This window comes from Dendrobium catenatum, unplaced genomic scaffold, assembly GCF_001605985.2.
Source record: "Dendrobium catenatum unplaced genomic scaffold, ASM160598v2 fragScaff_scaffold_620, whole genome shotgun sequence".
Classification (NCBI taxonomy): domain Eukaryota; kingdom Viridiplantae; phylum Streptophyta; class Magnoliopsida; order Asparagales; family Orchidaceae; genus Dendrobium; species Dendrobium catenatum.
The window spans coordinates 441,106-461,554 of NW_021319082.1; the positions used below are offsets into that span (position 1 = coordinate 441,106).

Sequence of the window (20,449 nt, forward strand, 5' to 3'; positions counted from 1 at the left end):
GAGTCAAGTTGATCTCGTTTAAATATGAGCTTCACTATTTTATCAAGTTCAAATTTTAGTTTGAGCTTAAGTTCAATTCATTAATGAGCTTGAGTCAAGTCAGCTAAAAGTTGGCTCATTTATTTTATCAGTTTTATTTATTATACTTTGTACTTAATTAAAAACTAATAGTTATATGTTCTGATATATTTGTAATTTTTTAAAGAGTTTCTAATGAGCTGATAGGTCGAGTTATAGCTCACTCAAGCTTCCCCTGTCAACTCATCAGCGTTAACTCTCTTCAATAGCCATGTGTCATGCCAAGCTCCAGTCATCTCATAAATCATGATCATGACTTAGAATTTTTGTACAAAAAAATTGCTTTAAGAAGCAGTAAGAAAGCCGTACCAAACAAAGCCTTAATTACACCCCAACTTAACTAACATCATCTACTACATTTTACTATAACAAGAATTTCGCATATATATACTTTGAGATTCGTGCCAACTCTAATTAATATTTTTTTCTTAATCCATATATATACCAATCTTGATACTTTCACATGTCATGCCTAACATTTTTTTCCTAATTAACCCAGTGCCTAAAACAGCCTAAACAAACTACAAACATTAATAATGAATTTTCTGCAGCTGCTTATTCAAAATAAATATAGCTATAATAAAAAATAAGCAGAAGCTTCTGTCATAGCACATAGCTCATATTATTCCCCTTTCTTCATCAGAGATTACTATCAAACCCTAAAAAAATATTATCCATAAAATAATTATGTTTACTAAATAAACACATCAAATCATTTGCTGAATTTCAGAGTTTGGGAACCTTCTTATATATTTCTGCAGCTCTCAGCTTTACAGCCATTAAAAAAGAAAAGAAGAAAAGTCAACTTGTTGATGCAGAAGTGATTATATTTCTGCTTATGAAAACCCTAAATCAATAAAACAAATAGTATTATGATCACTTTCACACGTGGTTTGCAAGAGAAGAAGCAAGTTGGTAGCAGTCTCTTCTAACTCTGATATTCTCTATCTGACGACACAGTAATTTTTTTCATAAAAATACTCTTTGTTATAGCACTACTGATAACTACGTGCATAGTTAAATTCCAAAATGATCTATGACTTGGTATTCTCAAAGCAAAGTGTGGACATAGTCGATCGATCGGCTTGTTTTTTGTTCCATTCACTAAACCTTTAATAATGAATTATATGATAATTAATCCTCAAATATGGAGCTTTATCATTTAATTATGGATCACATTCTAATATGCTCAAAATTAGAATAAAATTGCTATAACAATAAGAGCATCTCTCTCTCTCTCTCTCATGACTGGTTGTGTGACCGCCCGGTAATTCTAGTGGTCAAATGACCATCGGTATTCAATGAATTCCCTATAGTGTATAATATTGCATGTTGGAATATTTGAGATGATAAAGAGAGTTTTTTGTCTTAGTAATATGAGAAGGTCCTGCACACACACGAGTAGATAAGTTGAGAGTATATCATATGAGGCATTTAATTTATTTATGTAGAAAACACGAGGAAAAAAAACTATTAAAATAATTTCATTAGTATGTGTTAGAGATTACAAAGAATATTCTTCTCTACAAATAAAGAAGGTATTGATATAATCTTAAAGACACGAGTTGTGAAATGTATAAGGCTTACATGATGTGAAAATTTTGATACAATGCAATCAATATTAATTGTACGTTGAAGATGACCTGCATCATAAAAGTAGGAGTCTTAAGACATTAGAGTTTTCATTAAGTATCATTGATGATCTATTTAGTCGCTCCTCTTATACGAGAGAGACCATCAATCAAGAAGGCTAGTGTCAAACTTGTTAACAATAATGAGTACTGCCAATAATGTTGTGACGACCTTGCACTTTCATTAGTCGCCATCTGGCCGCCCTTCAATCTTTATTTATATCAAACAACAGAGAAATTTATCGGTATTACACCCGTCAAGTTAACTACCAACCACTGATCACTAATAACCACATCTCCAATTGCATCCTTTGCATATGCATAACTGAAGAAGATAATTTAGAGATGCAACCCAACATCATACAATCATCACTTTTTTAAAAGTTTATTAGTAATAAATGCCAACTTTGTAGAGGATATCTATATAGCATTAGTAATGTTGTGCATCTAAATATTCAAGTTGGTATATTAAGAGAGTTCAACATTTTTGCATTATACATGTACTCAACAGATATATAGATAAGAGAAGAGAAGAGATGTAATAGATACTAGAGTTTTTATGTGAGAAACTCATAAAAAGAAAAATTATAAGGATTTACCTAATTAAAATGATTCCACTAATATTTGTCATCAATTATACATGATGCTCATCTCCATGCATAACTAGGGAAGCTATTTATATAATATAAGAGACATGAACCATACAAAACAGATTCTATGGTGAAATGTTTGACAATCCCTTATATATGGGAGCTATCTTTAAGAGATAATTTATTGATTGTCTAGCTTTTATTCTATGAAGAGAGAAGACCAAAAACTAAGAAGCCTACCACAAGTTTGTGTTAATGTTGAAAGTTATAGTTGGTATCAACAGTGCATATAAGCCTTATAAGTTATGGTGTGTATCAACGTTATTGGAAAAAGTAAGCAAAAAAGATAGCAAACTTTGACATAGTCAGGCAAAAAATAATTAAAATTTCAAGTTTATGTAGCAATGATTAGGAGACTTTAGTAGAAAAAAAAGATGGTTAGAGTGTTGTAGTCATGCGACATTGGTTGAATGATTGTAGTTAAGTAATGATGGTTGAATGATTACAATCTAGCAATGGTGGTCAAAGGATGATATTTGAGCAACTGTGATTAGAGGATTGTAGTTTAGCGACAATGATTATATGATCACAATTAGATAATGATAGTTGGAGGACCATAATAGAAAAAATAGTTGTTGAAGAACAATAGTTGGACCAAAGTGGTTGGAGGATCGTAGTCTAGTGAAGCTAGTCAAAGGACCATAGCTGAGAAATGGTGGTCAGAAGATTATAATCAAGTGACAATAGTTGGATGACATGGTCAGAAATCATAGTCAAACAACAGTGATTAGATGATCAAAATTGGGGGATGGTGGTTGGTGGAGTATAGTTGGGCCACAATGGATGGTAAATTGTACTTAGGCAATAATAGTCAAAGAACTGCAGTCATATAATGGAGGTCAAAGGATGATAATCATGTAATGATAGTCAGACAATTATATTTGAATGAAGGTGGTTAGTGCAACTCAATCAGGTAAATTTAGTTGGAGGAGGAACATTGTTGACTAATAATGGAAAGAAGATTGTACCCGAATGATGGTGGTAGTAAGGGTGTAGTCTAGCAACAATGCTCAAAGGACTATAGTCGATGATGGTGTCTAAAGGATTAATGTGATCAGGCGACTATGGTCAGATGATCATAATCAAGCAATGATGTTTGGAGGATAGTAGTCGGGTAACAAAAGTTGATGACCATAATCGAACGATGGTGTTGGGACAATATTGGTTTGACAATGGTGATATGGATATAATATTTTAATTATACAGATCATGCTATTTTGTCTAATAGGTACAATCGAATAATGGTATGATATCGATGATTGTGCCGTGGTCTAATGATGGCCATTAGATAATAATGTTCAAACTACCATGATCTAGTAGTGGTGGTTCAAGAATGGTAATTGGGAGTTGATATGACTATTGATACAAATGATGTTTGTCATATTGTGATAGTCCAATGATGGTGGTATGTCAATGGTGGTCTAACAACAGGGGTTAGGTGGTATTCCAATAACAATGGTCGAATGGTGGCTCGATAGTAGCGGTTGGGTGGTGGTCTGATATTGTTGGTCAAGCAATAATGCTATGGCGAAGCTCCAAGATTCTTCAAGGCTCTAAGTTCTTTTGAAATTCAAGCCAATGATCTAATCCCCCCTTCACATAGAGAGTAGATGCTAATTTATATATTTAATTTTTATAGTGGTATGCCTTGTAATATAACCAAAATATAAAATGTTCAGACATGTCATATTAATTCTCTATCGACCATTGTTTCTTCACTTAGGTATGTTAATAATGTCAGAATTATATGATTGACACTTGATTTGACTCAAGGATGTAAGATTAAAGATCATCTGATCTTCTAATTAATATCCCAAAAGTTTCTAATAATACTTCAACTGTTTGACTTCGCCTCATTTAGATTTCAAATTATCACTTCTAATGCGGATGGGTTGGTCTCATCAAGACGTTCAATTTAACTATCATTAGCTGAAATTGGAATTCTCATTGCCATGCAGTTAAGTGTATAAGTTTTTAATTCAAATTTCATGGATGGCTGCAGATCAAGTTAATTTTTGACAATTACTTATCTAGCAATGACCAATATAATTGTAGATATCATAAATTTTTTTAATTAATATATGAAAATCATATGAAATATATTCAGATAATAGAGTTTGACTTTATGATTTTAATTATTATATTTTTCTATATATAAAATACTAAATATACAATTAAAATTAATAAAATTAATCTCGCATTAGCTCCTAAATTTTAAAAATCTATTGTTTTTTTTTAACTGCACTTAACTTGAGTCAAATTGAAATCTTCAATCTCTATTTGATGCCGATCGACCTTTTCTCTATTGATTGAGTAAAAAAGCTGCATTGATTGAGTAAAAATGGTAAGCCACGCCAATAATGACACCGTCTCTCCCCTCGGTCCTCATTAAGTCCTTCAAATTATAAATTTCAGTAAAAAATTTCAAAAACAAATCACAATAATTACCCTCTCTCTCTTTCTCTCGCTCGCTTTCTCTCTCTCACAGCAATGGCAAAAAGGAAGCAGAATAGCTCCATGACTAACAGTGAAAGTACTAACAGCAACAGCAACAGTAGTAACGGATATATGAAGATGAAGAGGACAAGGAAGAGCGTGCCGAGGGAGTCTCCCTTGCAGAGAAGCTCAGTATATCGTGGAGTCACAAGGTTTATTTCCATTAATCTACTCTTCATGATCAGTCCTTACGTCTGCAAGCTTAATCCCATCTGAACTGAACTATCTTCTTCTTTCCTTTCTTTTGCAGGCACCGCTGGACAGGAAGGTATGAAGCTCATCTCTGGGACAAGAACAGCTGGAATGAATCTCAGAACAAGAAAGGAAAGCAAGGTGCAATATATATATCTCTGATCATCTCTTTTTGGCTGAAAAACTTATATATTTTAGTCAATTTTTTTTAGTAATCTGTTTTTTTCTTTGTTGTGGGGGTGGAATTGATTCAAATACACTTCATGCAGTTTATCTTGGTGAGTTCTACTGCAGAAAAGTTTGCAGATTTTTTTTTTGGTCTGTTTGTGGATTTAATGAAAGAACTTCTGGTATTATTTTGAACACAGGAGCTTACCATGATGAGGATGCTGCAGCTCGTGCTTATGACCTGGCTGCATTGAAATACTGGGGCCAAGAAACCATTCTGAACTTTCCTGTAATAATTTTAGATAATTTATTTGTTTTGTACTGTACGTATTGTATTTTTATTGAACGTTTTATTCATATAAAGCTACTGTTACTACAATTGGCAGTTATCAGCATATCAGGAAGAGATTAGAGAAATGCAAGGCCAGTCCAAGGAAGAATATATTGGGTCTTTGAGAAGGTAATGAACAACCACTAATGAATGAGAAAAAAAAGGTTCAAAGAGAAAAATTATGTTAGAATATGCTGAAGAGGATGCTCTTATTGTTATTTTATTTGCATTAAAATTAGTATAATTATAGATCTAATCAATTATTCATGTAAATTTAGGGTTCGTTTGGAATAACGTTCTCACCGTTTTGCTTTTTAGATCGTAATTATAGTTCTTCTTGATTTTTTTTTCTTGTTACTTTCTACAATTTTTTGTGATGAAAAGTTGGTTTTATAATCAGAGTTGCTAATATATGATAATATTAAGAAAACATGCGTCTGATTTTTTTAAAATATATGTTTATAATATCTAAAACAGCTTTTAAAAAAGCTTATTAATTTTCACCATAATAGTTTCAAAATCAACTTAATTTATAAAACACTACATCAAACAAAGACCCTTAATTAATTGTGATTTTAAAAATAATTCAAATAAAACTTTGACAATATTAATAATCTAATTTGTTCCCATTTTAAATATATTATTATTGTTTTTATTTTTGATGATTGCAGAAAGAGTAGTGGATTCTCCAGAGGTGTATCAAAGTACAGAGGAGTAGCAAGGTAAAATCTCAGCCTATTGTTACTTCATAAATCTCAGCCTACTGTTACTTCATAATTTAAGCTGAATTTTTTTTAAAAATAATCAGAGAAAATATACAAATCATTTGCCTATTTCTTCACAGAAATCTCTAATAATTTTACTCTTAGATATGAATAATATAAAATTTAGTTAGTTATATTTTTTTAATTTAATCAAGAAGAAATATATATATTATTATTATTTCTATAAAATGAATTTATATTTTCTTATGAATGAAAATTAATTGCAGGCATCATCATAATGGAAGATGGGAAGCAAGAATTGGTCGTGTACTTGGCAACAAATATTTGTATCTCGGAACATACGGTAAATTTCAAGTTTCTCATTTTGGTCTATTGGTTGTGAGCTTCTGTCAGCTCATTTTGATCTGTTGGTTTGAAGCTTTGATCAGCTTCTCATTTTGATCTTGATCTGTATGTTGGGAGCTTTGACTACCCAACCTAAATATCTTCGATTCGAGTCTTTCTTATGGTCACATACATTCCAAAATATTATTTTTTCAGCTACACAAGAGGAGGCTGCAACTGCATATGACATAGCAGCAATTGAATATCGTGGTCTTAACGCAGTCACCAACTTTGATCTTAGCCATTACATCAAGTGGCTTCGTCCGAACTCTGAAAGCAGCAAAGTCGCCGCCGCCGCCACCACCACCACCCCAACCCTGCAACTCATGAACCAATCATCGCCGGTCAGATCAAGCCAAGATGCCCAGCTAACCCTTTATCATCAACCATCGCCATTACCATCTTTCCCACAACAAATCTATGGCCGCATTCAATCTTTCCACCATATAGAATCAGGAGCACTTACCAATACTACTACTGCAGCTGCAGCTGCAGCTGCTACTAATGCTAATGCTGCTGCTACTACCACAAACACATCTGCTCTTGGATTACTGCTTCAATCATCCAAGTTTAAGGAGATGTTGGAGAGGACGACGGTCATGTTCGACATGTCGTCGGCGTCGCCTGAGCTCTCCGGCAAGCCGTCGCCGCGATGTAGCTTTCCAGATGACATACAGACATACTTTGAGTGCCATGATAATGGAGGCTTTGTAGAGGGAGATGGTACCTTGTTTGGGGAACTAAATGCCTTTGGGCTAGCCTCCTGCTTTCCTATGAGGGCTGATATATGATCAAGAATGTGGCATTGTGTATCTGGAATTGAAGGAGATTATGAGCTAAAATTTGCTCAAAAGTGTAATCCATTGCACAGTAGTTTATGTGAAAACTTTCAGGTTTTGTCAGCTTTCTTCTAAATTTGAACGACGACAATCAAGATGGTTAATAACTGAAACATTTTGTAAGGATTTGAAAACATTGGCGTTTTCTCTCTCGTTGTTAGTGAAGGTTGATGGAGTGTCAGAATAACTTTGCAATCAAACTTTCTCTAACAAGTGTACCGTTTCTTCCCTAACTCTTACAACATTGACTTCTTATTTGCTTAACAATATATATTAATTAATGGAGTTTTATTGTTCCAGGTAATGTTAAGAATAATTACAATAGGAGGTTTAATATTAAACGATCATCTTCTCCAACTACAGAACTCTAAATTACAGTTCATCTTTTGAGTTTTACATTAAGCAGACCATTTCATTAATAAGCAGCTTAATCTGCAAAAAGCTGAACATATATAATCTCTTTATGATTAAGAAAATAAATAAATAAAGGATGAAGATGAACAAAGAGGATCAGAAGAGGGGAATGAAGACAATCTCTGGAAGCGAAAAAATCACAACTTTTCTTTTGAAATGAGAAACAATGTAATTGAATTTGAATTACATTTTCAAATGATCAAATTGAAGTCGTACAGTACAAATGTCATCTGTGATCAGCATTCATCAGAGCCAATAGAGTCTAATTCATTCTAATCTTGATTAATCAGGCATGGGGCATCTCTGTTTATTTTTAGATGGGAGTTAAGAAACACAAATTATGATTTGCAATTTATTTGATTTAGGTTTCGTTTGGGACAATTTTCTTACTACTTTCAAAAGCAATTTAATTTTTAGTATAATTTTTTTGAACTAGTAATTTTTGTAATAGAAAGCTGTTTTAGAAAACAATAAAAAACTGTCCCAAATGAAATCTTAGCTTAAATTAATATTTAACTTCAATATTATTCAATTTCACAGAAGCTTGAAAGGGGATATAGCTTATAGGCCTTATAGGTTAGAGGTTGAAAACTCAAAACTTTTTTTTTTTGAAAGATGAATATGCATTATGCATTACATAGCTCTGTGCATGAAAATTTACATAGCTCTGTGCATGAAAAAATCATGAGATTTGAACGAGAAGAATAATAAACTATATAAATAGTTATAATAGTTCACTCTTCCCCTTAATAGAAGAAAGCTGGATTATAAAGTATATAGTATAAATCTATATTTCCATGAGTGTAAGGTATAATACTTTGAGATGCAGCAATTGGATATTGTTTGTCACTTGTTCATGATGGAATGATGGTGATCACCCGATTTGTGAATAGGGGTGTTAATATTTGACAATTGGATAATGATGGTTATATTACAGTAGTTAAATAATAGTTATTAGACGATTGTGAATAGGAGTGTTAATATTTGACATGATTCAAAAATCTGAACTAAACTTGACTCGAAAATTCCAGGTTATGGTCAACCTGTAAATGAAATAGGTTAGTTCGGGTTCAACAAATTGGACCATTTCAAAAATTGGGTCGAGTTTGGGTTGACTCGAAAACCCAATATTGACCCATTTTGACTTATTTTTGACATGAAAACCCTAGAATGACCCGTTTTGACCCGAAAATCCAATGTTGACCCTTTTTTTAATCCAAAAATAGAACCAACCTGCGTGTTTGACAATAATTTTTTTGCTGGTCTCGAGTCATTCGTGTTTGGTTGGGTTGACCATGCTTTTTGGTAGGTCGGGTCCATGTTGTAAAATCTGAGCTGTTTGCGAAAATGGGTCAGGTTTGGGTCATGTCGAACAGTAGCAGGTCACTGTCGACTTCGACCCGAGCCCGACCTGCAACCAATTTTTGACACCCCTAACTGTGAATAGATTATGATTGTTTGGTGTTTGTGGTCAAATAATGATGATCAAATGATATTGGTCAACTGATGGCAGCCGGATAAAAACAATCAAGCAAGGATAATGGTTGGCGATGACATCAATGTCAAGGCCAGGTAGAGATCACTAGAGTTTTTCAAGTATCAAAGCTCTCTCTGAACTCAAATCCAAATTACTTTCATATGGAAATTGTGAGTTATTTATAATATTTTAGGAGTGATATTTTGATAAATTGATAATATTCCATTTAACATCTCATATTAAATAATTTGATCATAAATTATATATTAAACATTTAAGTATCTTAATAACCTCATATTCAATTGATCTTAGATCTGTTGGATTCATCTTGTGTAGCCGCTAGATTTTACTATAAGCATGCAAACATTGGAGATCAACTAATCTTTCAATTAATGCTCTGAAATTTTCAACTTTTCTTGCAAGTGTCTGATTTGTGCTTATTTTAAAGTGTCGTTAGGTTCATTTTTACAAGACGCCTATACTAATTATATGGAGTTTAAAATATTCTAAATTTAATTTAAAAAATTTTAATACAAATATTACATCAAAATTAATGCTGATTAAATGAAAAATTTGAGACATCATACATAAATTCTTTCACTTAAAAAATTAAATTCAAAATTACAAATTAAATAAAATCTTATTTTAAGTTATTAGAATTTTAATTTTTTTATCTGTTCAAAAATTTAAATTTTGCGTTTTTTAAAAAATAATTTGGTCAACAATTCACCTAAGTTTTTGTAGATTAGCTTCTATTTACCCAAATATCCAAAATCTAAATTATATAGAGGCAAAGGGCGGGAAAGTAGGAAGATGGCAGAAGAGCAGGGAGAAGAAGGGAGAGAAACATGGATGAACAGCGGCGCCACCGGTCGGCGGCTTATATGTCGACGGAGGATCACCGGCCATACCACCCAGCGGTGGACGGGTTGGTGACAGTTTTAAGCAAGGCAAACCACAACCTTTCCCTCGTCCAACTCCACATCGAGCGCGAGTTCCAGGCGACCTACCCTGAACACGTATCACACGCTTTCTCCCTCGGCTTTCCTCCCTTTAGAATCTCGGACATCTGTAATTTGCAAAATTTTTTTGGGGGTACTTATATTGATTGTTTGTACCCGAGCTAGAGATTCTAGGGTTTCCGAGCACTAGGAAATTTTAAGAAATGTGTTGTGTTTGATCTGGGTATAATCTCCATATGCTTTCTCCTTTCAGGCAAATCCGTGCAAGATGATTTCTAGGATGAAAAAGATTCAGGAAGAGCTGGTCTCGCTGAAAGATCTGTGTCAAGAGTTGCTTAAGGAGAAGCAGGTAGGTTTACCTTTCTAGATATCTTTCTTTATCTGCCGACAAAGTGAGTGAGAGGGAATTACATTTGTTAAAGTTTTTTACATCACTGAAAGTTTCTCCGTTGCTGGTAAATGATTCAATTTCTTATATGGTTTACTGGGATTTTAGGAAAGGGTTTTTTATTATACATTTCCAGTTTGCTGTTGCTATTATATATAGATGGGTGTGTTTTCAGATAACTTAAGTCGTCTGACAAGAATGCTAGTATGAGTTTCCAATTGCGTTGTTATTGGACGAGAAATCTTCAATTTTCATGCAATACTGTCAAGTGTTGGTTTACTATTCAGTTAATCAACTCAACTTAGCCAGTTTCATTTCCTTGTAGGTCAATTACAATCAGTCAAATCAGATTACATAAAAGATAAACTATACATTTACAGATACATTTTTCAGTTTGTTAGCATCTGTGCTTATGATTGATTGCTCTGATCTTCCTCAATTTTTGTAGGAACATGATCCATCTTGCATACACCTAGTTGATATTCTCTTCGGAGTTTAGAAACTGCAATGCTTGGTGATCACTGGATAGCACAGCACAGTCTTGATGCAATAGATTGGCTCTCACTGTTTGAGCGCGTGGACAATGACACATAATTTTTGTTCATATCCAATCCACTTTTGATGTGGTGCGCTAACTTTTTCATTGAAGAACTCAATGGGCAGTCTCACTTGCGATAAACATCCCTAATACCAATCATTGATGCATGAATTTTCACTTGAAGGGGTTTATTAAAGTCCAGAAAAACCAAACACTGAGGAAAAGTCTAGGTTCAAAATATTGTTGCTTTTTGTCACACCGATTGAACTGTTTTTGCTTTAATACTAACCCTCTAATGAACTAATGGTAGAAGTTTGCTAACCCTTGGAAGCTCCAAATTTGGATGATAAACTGTAGGATTGTCCAATGTTTAATTGCGATGACCATCCTGGGATCAACTTGGACTCCCATGGCACTAATTATGAACCCAGAAAATGTATACTGGTGGTGGTGAATTCACATTTGGGTTGATTGAGAAATAGATGATGCTAATGGAGAGGCAAAAAATTGGTATTCAGGTATTTGATGTGGTCATCTAAAGAGGCATTAAAAATCAAGATATCGTCGAAATATACAGCTCAAAAAGAATCAAGGAACAATTTGAATACCTCATTCACAAGCCTCATAAATATAATAGGAGCATTGCATGACCCAACTGAGTATAACTTTCCATTCATAAAGCCCTTCATGCATTTTAAATGTTGCCTTCCACACATCTCTTAGCCGTATATATATTTGTTGATAATTGCTTCATAAATTCAATTGTGAAAGTATTGAGGCATTGTCCAATTTATCGGGCATGTCTTTGAGTCATGGCATGGGAAAGCAAAATTTGATTGTAATTTTATTAATTATACGACTATCCATAGAAATGTGTTAGATACTATATTTCTTGGTTATGAGCAACACCTAAATGAGGCATAGACTAAAGCTATGTTGTATCAAGTTTTTGTTTAGCATATGTTAACAATGCTCTGAAGTATGCGATGACCCTTAGGATTCATATTGTAACATGGAAGGTAAGACAATTTTGCTCTATGAGTGAAATCAACTTGATGCTGGATATTTTGCAATGGAGGAAGCTCGGATGGTAGCTTGATTGGCCTTAACTCGACCAATTGCTCAAGTGAAGTTGCATTCTGGCGCAGGTTGTTTAGGAGTTTGGTCATGTGTTTCAAGGATTACTAGAGTGAACATAACAGTGGACTACCTGTATGCCACTAAAATTTGTGACTTTGATACTTTTGTGAGAGCAAATGCATCACATGTAGTTGGAAGGGATGTTGCGGTTGACATGGCAAACAAATGAATCTTGCGCCCTTACAGTTGAAAGAATAAGAGTAGGCTTGGTAGCCGTATATGACCCTTATATTGAGTTTCCATAGTCGATCAAGAATAATGTGGCACGCATCCATACCTAGTATTTTGGGTAGGACATCACAAATGAAGTTCTTTTCAATATAAAAGGTCTCTCGACACATTTTTTTATACCAAGATCCCAATTCCGTTACAAACCCAAACTGATCTTATATGATTGCGGATGCTAACTTGTGTGTAATTTCAAGGCTAAACATATGTTGCCAATTAGAAGTTCACAGACCTTGTCGTTGACGGTGCACCGAGTTTAAAAAATTGCATGACGCTATGTTGCCATTGATTTTTTAGGAACTAACATAATTTTTTTCCAAAATTTAGGCCAAAGCATCACCTTCATCTCCTTGTAGCTCCTCAATCTCCTCCCCACACAAAATAGTTCATTCACATAAATGTCATTGACCTCGCATTCAGCAATTTGGACTTGCATTCATTTTGGACATTCATTGGCTTTGTGTTGGTTTGATGTAAGGATTGTCATATTTGGGTGTCATTGTCTTGTTAATGGCTTTGGTGTGGGAAGGTCACTGACTTGCTTGCAGTTTGGGATTGAAGGGAGTGGTTCTTTGGAGCGTGGGAAATGCATTTAGACTCGTTACTCTGCTCACTCTAGGATTGCTGATAGGTATTACCATGAGAGCTTCTGCCTCCTAGAACGCTGGACGCTAGCTTTATATGTGAAGTTGACACCTTGGATAAAAATCAGATGGAGTTTATGTTCAACTTATCTCAAATGCTGCCGTCAGTTGCTATTTGTTTGTTGTTGTCCAACATTGCACCCAATCTTGGCTCTAATACCGTTATGACATAGTATCTGATCACACACAAGCTGTGGCACAAGAGCAATAAACACTTATATTGAAGTGTAAGAAAAACAGAGTATCAATAGTTTGTATATTCAGCTAGTTAGAAAATAACCAGCCCCAACATTATTTTAATTCCTCCCAGCTCATATCGGCATAGGTGAAAAAAAGAGAAGTATAATAGTAAAAAAAAGTTACAATACTTAAATAGAAGTTTGTGAAAAAAAGAGAGGAAGTGGAGTAATAGTGGCCGTGCAGGGGAAATTATTCTGCGCGGACGGTGAACTAACACAGTTCACCGTCCGGAAACCAATCAAAATGCATCACATCAGCAGTACCGAGCGCGATATCGAACCGCGGTGCATAACGGGGGTGACGTGACGCATTTTGGTTGGTCTTTGGATGGCATTCGGCGTCTGCAAAGAATAATTTCTCAGTCGTCATGCGGTGATTGGTGTGCATCCCCTGCAACTACTACCCAATAATAACTCATGACTTGGCAGATTGGCCTTAATAAATTCATTCCACTCGGCTCTCATTCTATTCTTGTTTTTTACCATCTTCATTAATCCATGCATACTTATCTTTTCATTGGTGCTTAGCTCAAATTCTTTCTATAAGTTTTGCATCACAATTGTTACTCGATTCCTTAAATTTAGTGCTAACTATTTAATTCTTCTTATTTGTAAATTTTCACGCGCGCTTAAATTATCAGCCAAAATTAGGGAGTGTTGGACTGTTTGCACTCACTAACTGAATCCTTTTCACATTGTCACGCCCAGTTCTGTCTTTAGCTTCTTCTTACTATCCTTTGAATCAGGAGACTTCATTTTTACATGCACCTTCAGCCGTGGAACTAAATATGTTTCTGAATCCTCAGGATCTTATGGACCAAGTAAGGGTTTCTCTGTCCGCACAGAGGAACTCCTTGAACCGGTTGCTGGCATCATCTGGTCTTCCACCTAAAAATGATTCCGATGATATTGCATATACAAATCTAAATCAGGTACTAGTCTTACTAATATATCATTGTGCATCCAATTTTTATAATAAGCTCCGTTAATTTCTATGTAGAACTATTTTCTGGCCATTCTGTTGTACCTTCGTTTTGCATTTCTTTTCTTCTTTTATATTGAGATGCCTCTCAAAGAAAGTTTGTTGTCGTCTCTATCAAACTTCACAATATGCAGAAATCTGTACTACTTAAATTGATTAAAAGTTAAATTGTAGCTTTCAATTGTGAAAACTAGTTTTTTAGCAAAAAGCTATGTTTAATATACTGTATGGTGGTCTTTATGTAAATGCTTTTTGCTGTCTCCTGATTTTTTGAAAGAAAATTTACTTTTACTAAGTTTCTAAATAGAAGAATGGTTTCCTTTCTGTGTTTTCTATGCAAACTAATATTTTAATAGCATAAGCTATTGTTTGATAAGCCAGACTAAGGCTTCGTTTGGGATGACTTTCTTATTGATTCTTAAAGCATATTTATAGTATAAAAATTTTAATTTTTAAACTAGAAATCTGTTTTTAGAAGCAATAAAAAAGTCGTCCCAAATGAAGCCTAAAGCATACCCTGTAACCATGAAAATGGCAACCTGGTTTATCAGCTTAGAAATCCTTCAAACTGTTAATTGTCAACCTTAGTCAGCCCACCTTGGCTTGTTGTTTGAGAGCTTAGGCTACCAACTAAGAGGCATTGGGTTCGAGTCTTTATGTATGCGATGCATGTGTGAGTTTGCCTTCATTCGCCTAAATGTCCAAAAAAAAAAAAAAAACCTTAGTCAGCCTCAGGAACTCCAGGTAGCTTTCTTAGCTCCCACTTGGCTACTACCTCAGAAGGTATCTATTTTTATGAATAAATTCAGAAAGTTTTGCATATATATACTCATATAGTTCACAAGAATAATTTTTTTTAATGTATATTTATTTAAGGAGTATAACTTCATTCATATCATTAATAACTAATCGTTTGCAGATCATTGATGAGTGGAAGCTTCAACTAAAAACAAGGACAGGTAATAACACTACGTTCCTTATTGATTGTAGAAATATTGATGTTTGGCGTTATGATCCTGACAGATTTTTTCAGGTGATGAGAAGGATATTGATGAGGATATAAATCAGATGCTTTTTTCTGCCATGGTCAACAACAGCTGAGGTTACAGGCTAAAAGACAGACAACAAGATCAAATTTTCTCTAATAATCTTCAGCTTGGATTTGTCTAATGAACTTTAAACTTTAAGAGTTTCTAATTCAGTTTGAATCCTTTCCTGTTATCATGATAATTGGGAGGTGCAGGCGACATAATTCATTAGATCAATCTATTGTAAGTGTTTTTTTTTTCAAAATCATTTTGATTCTGTAGACTTGAATTTCAATTGTGTTAATTTTCTCTCTTTGATAAAATTTAGATGAATACGCTCCAAATCCAACTTTATTTTTGAGACATTTAAGCCAATTAAGATAAACTTTTATATACATCATGCACCGTTTAATTAATAGTCAATGCTCTCAATTAATATATTAAGGTGAGTAGCGTAAAATAGCATATCTTATTGTAGACTTGGCTTATTCAGGACCAAATTTTAGTTATGTATATAATTTTTTAATATTTGAAATTCTTTTAATACAAATTTTTAGAAAATATCTTAAATCCTATTACTTGATGTCAAATCCTTTTTTTAATTTTACTGCTTCGACTCTTATATTTGCATGTGCTGTTGACTCTATAAAAAGAATTAGTTTACCTATAGATCGATCAGAACCTGAGTGTTATTTATCGAGTTTAAGCTTAAATTGAGGCTGGTTTGAAAGTTGTAAATTTGGTTAAAAGATCAGACTTTTAAAATTGAACAAGTTTTTAGTCAAATTAAAGAAAACAAGACAAGCTTATTTTGAATCAGATTTAAATGTAACAAAGCTTGAACATTATTGAGCCAATTTCAAGTTGTATCAGAAATATATGGCTCGTTATTAGGTCATGAGATTATTGGTTCAATCAATTTAATCAAACTAATAATCCAATCCACCAAATCTACCATTAGAGTTTGATATCATAATTATATCATGCAATTGAAAATTAATGATCTTAAGCATATGCATTTGAATATAAAAATATCTAGACATTTAAGCACATTTTATTCTTAATCATATAGGCTTCATTTGAACTTGAAATAGTTTTTTTATTGCTTTTTAAAATATTTTTTAATAAAAAAATATTTAAATTCAAGAATTTTTTATGCTAGCAAATTTATTCTTAATCTCCTCTTACCACACATAACACAAAAAGAATATACCTAAAAATTTTGCAAAATATTTGACATTATGACGGTTTGCATGATTAAACAAGTTAACATTATATAGCTTGCCTATAGTGGTGCTACCAGCATTTAGAATAGAATAATATCAAAGGCAACTTTCAGGTCAGCAAGCTTGCAACATAAAATTCTTCCAAAACATCATAATTGGGGGATTCGAGCTCGGATGAGATGAAAGGAATTTCTTCCGTCGACCGCTAGGCCCCAGACCCGATCTCAACTTGATTATATATTAACTCGAGAAAAACAAGTTAGGGCCGACCCATTGAAAGTTTCTTATAAGCTGCACTCATATTTGGATGTCCATGCTTCGAGGAATGATTGATTTTAAGCCGAATACCCAAGGCAAATTTGATGATGCGCCATGCTGCTTTAAATGCTGAATAAGCGCTTGGATTTTTTGCAAGCCAAATTGAGCTTCTTTTGTCAGATTGAAACTTATTTGCTGTACTCCAAAAATCTGCAATAACTTATATCTGTCTCCTTTACCTCCCTCCTGATTTCTATACTATTTGAATTCTACGACTAGACTGAAACTAGCTCACACAAACTTGGAACCAAAACAATTTTTTTCCCCTAAGTTATATTAAAAGTCGAAAAATTACAAGTCAAGCTTGACTTTAAGTACTCTCAAACTAGAGTTGTACATCCAAATATCACAAGGACTCGATTCCAGGAAAGACTGCGCCACTCAAGACAACTTAGTTTGAGTCGTAACAATGATAGATATATGGTGAACATGCAGGTTCATCCTAAACTCGCTAGGATCATCATTAACTTGCCGGTAACATGATGAAGTATACATAATACACTGTTTTAGAGGGTTATCCATGCATAATCGCCCAAGCTCAGAAGCAAGCCATCAAAATTTACTTAAACAAGCCATTAAAAGAGAAGCATAAAATTAAGTTAAGTGTTGCATAGATGAGAATGCTCATAGACAAATATGAAACGAGTGCATATGAGAAAAGGTTGTAGTAGCTCAAATGGCAGAGAAAATTAGAGAGTCTCCTTAGATGGTTTGGTCACATAAAATGTTGGCCTTCCGATGAACCGGTTAGGAGATTAGATGTATTAGATTTGACCTATGTTAAGAAAGATAGATATAATCCTAAAAAGACTTGGTTAGAAAGTATTAGAAATTATATTTTCTTATTAGATTTAAATGAGGATTTGACTCTTAATAGAACACAATGGATAAAAAAATTCATATAGATGATCCCACTTAGTTGGATAAAGGCTTAATGTTATTGATGAATCACAATTTAATTCTCATGTACTTAATCATATACTTTCTCGTGTTAAATAAAAATTATATGAATATTCTTTATGTATTCTCTATTTTTTTCCTATTAATTATCTAACACAAAAATAGCATCCTCAAGGAAACATCTCTAAACATTTAAAAAAAAAAAAAAAAAAAACTCATACCATCTTCTATTCGTAATTAGTTCTTATTATTATTTGCATCAATAATAAAAGGAATTCTTTATTTGATTAATAGCATCAATGATATGAGGATAGCTCCATCTTATAAACAAAATTTTGGGATAGATGATAAAATTGATTGTTCCCTTCTCAAGATTTGATCATGATTCCCCTTCCTCTCAACTTGGTAGCCTAGAATTATCATACTTCAATGGAATAATGAAAGCTAAGGTGATTGACAATTGGTTCAAAATTCCATAAGTATTTGCTCATTCAAAATTATCCTTATGTAAAAGCCAGTTTGGCCAGCCTTAATTAGAAACACTTGCATGAGCAGGTCTTCCATGAGCAGAACTGAACAGGGCTCGACCGAGTGGTCACCGCATGCTCGTATACACCTCCTGGACAGATCGAATCGCTATTTTCAGTAGATAAGCGAGTGAGGGAGTGAAAAAGAACGACTCCTCACACGAGACATCTCTATTTCACTCATTACTGTAGAAGAGAATCACAGGAGAATCTCTGTGCCGAGAGGAAGAAGGAAGAGGTAGGTTTTCTAATTTTATTCATTTTCTGCACATTTCTTCTGTGATTTAATCCTGTGAAAGGATAAATTATCTTAAAGAAAGGCAGAAGGAATTGAGAAAAAAAAAAGAAAGAAATTCAGAAGAGAAAGAAGAAGGGTTTTGTATTGGAAAAATTCTCCTTCGTAAGAGATTTTAATCATATATTTTATGTTCAAAATTTTTAAGAATAGAATTTATTTTTATGACAATTAATAGTGTATGATTTTAAAAAAGAAGAAATCAAAATTTGGTGGAAGTTCGATTCGGCAAGAAGGAAATATTCCTTGAGGTAAAAGATGTAAGTTAGAAACTTGACATTTATTATTATTTCTTTTAAGCTTTGAGAATCCCTTCAAAATTATTTAGTAATGTTAATGTCAATTAATATAAATTGGAACATAAAAGGATTTGATTAATCTAGTGTGCGAATGCGAAGTGCTGCAGCCAATAAAGGATTTCTCAAGGGATTTGAGGTAAGAATTCATTAAAGAAATGTTTATGTAAAATTAAAAGTTAAATATAGTAATAATTTATGTGATTGTATGTGAATTTAGGTTGTGATAAGGAAGATTATTTTAAGGGTCAAAGATTTGAAAGGAATTGAAGCCCAAATTATAAAACCGGATAAATATCAGAGCCCTGTATTGGGTATCCATACCCACACCAACCCATGTACGGTGGTACCCAATGGGTATGGGTACGCCCATGACCTTGTGGGTGGGTACTCAACATCAATGGATAAATCAATTTACATTGTTAATCACTATATATCTTATATTACTGTAATCCTCACTACATAGTGTGCAACACTTAACCACGCTGCGGCTACGGTAAATTCTGATATGCGGCTTGAAAGTTTGCAATCAGAGCAAATGGCAACAAGCCTCAAGGCCATCAGTCTGTGGCAGATTGCGTTCCAAAAGCATGCAAGGTGGGTGGGTAAAGGTGGGTACGACATCCCAAAAGTCACCATGGGTGGGAGAAGCCCATCTGAGTAAAGCATGGGTACCCAAATCGGACCCTATGTAGGGCTTTGGTAAATATAGCATAATTATTTTATGACAATTTTGAATTCTTTTCTTTATGTAATTACAATTCCTTGTAATTATTGCAATTACACGAATTAATAAAATAATAAAGAAAATTTAAATGTAAGTTATAATTATACGGAATTATCATTATATGGATGATATATTTAATTGTTAAACATGCAACAACATTGATAATTATTATATGACTAATGTTATGGCATAATGCATATACGAGTAATGATTTATATAAAAATAAAAGTAATAAAAGAGGGAAAAGGTACATGCATGCCAATTTATAGAAGTTCATTCCCGTATGGTACTGGCTGGGGAAGCAACATACCCGTGCACGTTAAATGAAAAAGGTTATATAAAAGAAAATAAAAATTGTTGCACCTTTATTGGTACATTTAGACAATAATCCTATACTAAATGAAAAAAAGAATATGTTATTGGACAAAGATATAATAAATCCCATATATATACATATTACTATATATATATATAATATATATATATATATATATATATATATATATATATATAGTATATATATATGTTGGATGAAAAGAAGAAAGAAAAACTTATATAATTCATTATATATATATTTGTATAACTGTTATGTTATAAAGGCAATTATCCACTAGGTTATCATGTTT

The 20,449-nt window shown here is 33.4% G+C and overlaps 2 protein-coding genes across 2 annotated transcripts; both read left to right on the forward strand.

Moving 5' to 3' along the window:
* Positions 1 to 4,849: 4,849 nt before the first annotated feature.
* LOC110092113 (AP2-like ethylene-responsive transcription factor At1g79700) lies at positions 4,850 to 7,446 on the forward strand. The gene is made up of 7 exons (XM_020816501.1): positions 4,850 to 5,007; positions 5,106 to 5,199; positions 5,412 to 5,504; positions 5,602 to 5,675; positions 6,218 to 6,268; positions 6,538 to 6,614; positions 6,812 to 7,446. The coding sequence occupies exons 1-7, from the start codon at positions 4,850 to 4,852 to the stop codon at positions 7,444 to 7,446; spliced, it is 1,182 nt and encodes a 393-aa protein (XP_020672160.1).
* A 2,743-nt stretch (positions 7,447 to 10,189) lies between these two features.
* On the forward strand, positions 10,190 to 15,799 carry LOC110092117. The gene is made up of 5 exons (XM_020816504.2): positions 10,190 to 10,404; positions 10,601 to 10,696; positions 14,331 to 14,456; positions 15,426 to 15,465; positions 15,540 to 15,799. Exons 1-5 carry the CDS (start codon positions 10,234 to 10,236, stop codon positions 15,605 to 15,607), a joined length of 501 nt encoding a protein of 166 aa, XP_020672163.1. The 5' UTR covers positions 10,190 to 10,233; the 3' UTR covers positions 15,608 to 15,799.
* The last annotated feature ends 4,650 nt before the right edge of the window (positions 15,800 to 20,449 follow it).

Bases quoted from the DNA above. Each gene is read 5' to 3' on its own strand.
- LOC110092113 (XM_020816501.1), top strand. From the start codon at position 4,850: ATGGCAAAAAGGAAGCAGAATAGCTCCATGACTAACAGTGAAAGTACT. The intron at 5,676-6,217 runs GTAATGAACAAC...TGATGATTGCAG, and splicing joins TATATTGGGTCTTTGAGAAG to AAAGAGTAGTGGATTCTCCA. The intron at 6,269-6,537 runs GTAAAATCTCAG...AATTAATTGCAG, and splicing joins AAGTACAGAGGAGTAGCAAG to GCATCATCATAATGGAAGAT.
- LOC110092117 (XM_020816504.2), top strand. From the start codon at position 10,234: ATGGATGAACAGCGGCGCCACCGGTCGGCGGCTTATATGTCGACGGAG. The intron at 14,457-15,425 runs GTACTAGTCTTA...AATCGTTTGCAG, and splicing joins CATATACAAATCTAAATCAG to ATCATTGATGAGTGGAAGCT. The intron at 15,466-15,539 runs GTAATAACACTA...AGATTTTTTCAG, and splicing joins TCAACTAAAAACAAGGACAG to GTGATGAGAAGGATATTGAT.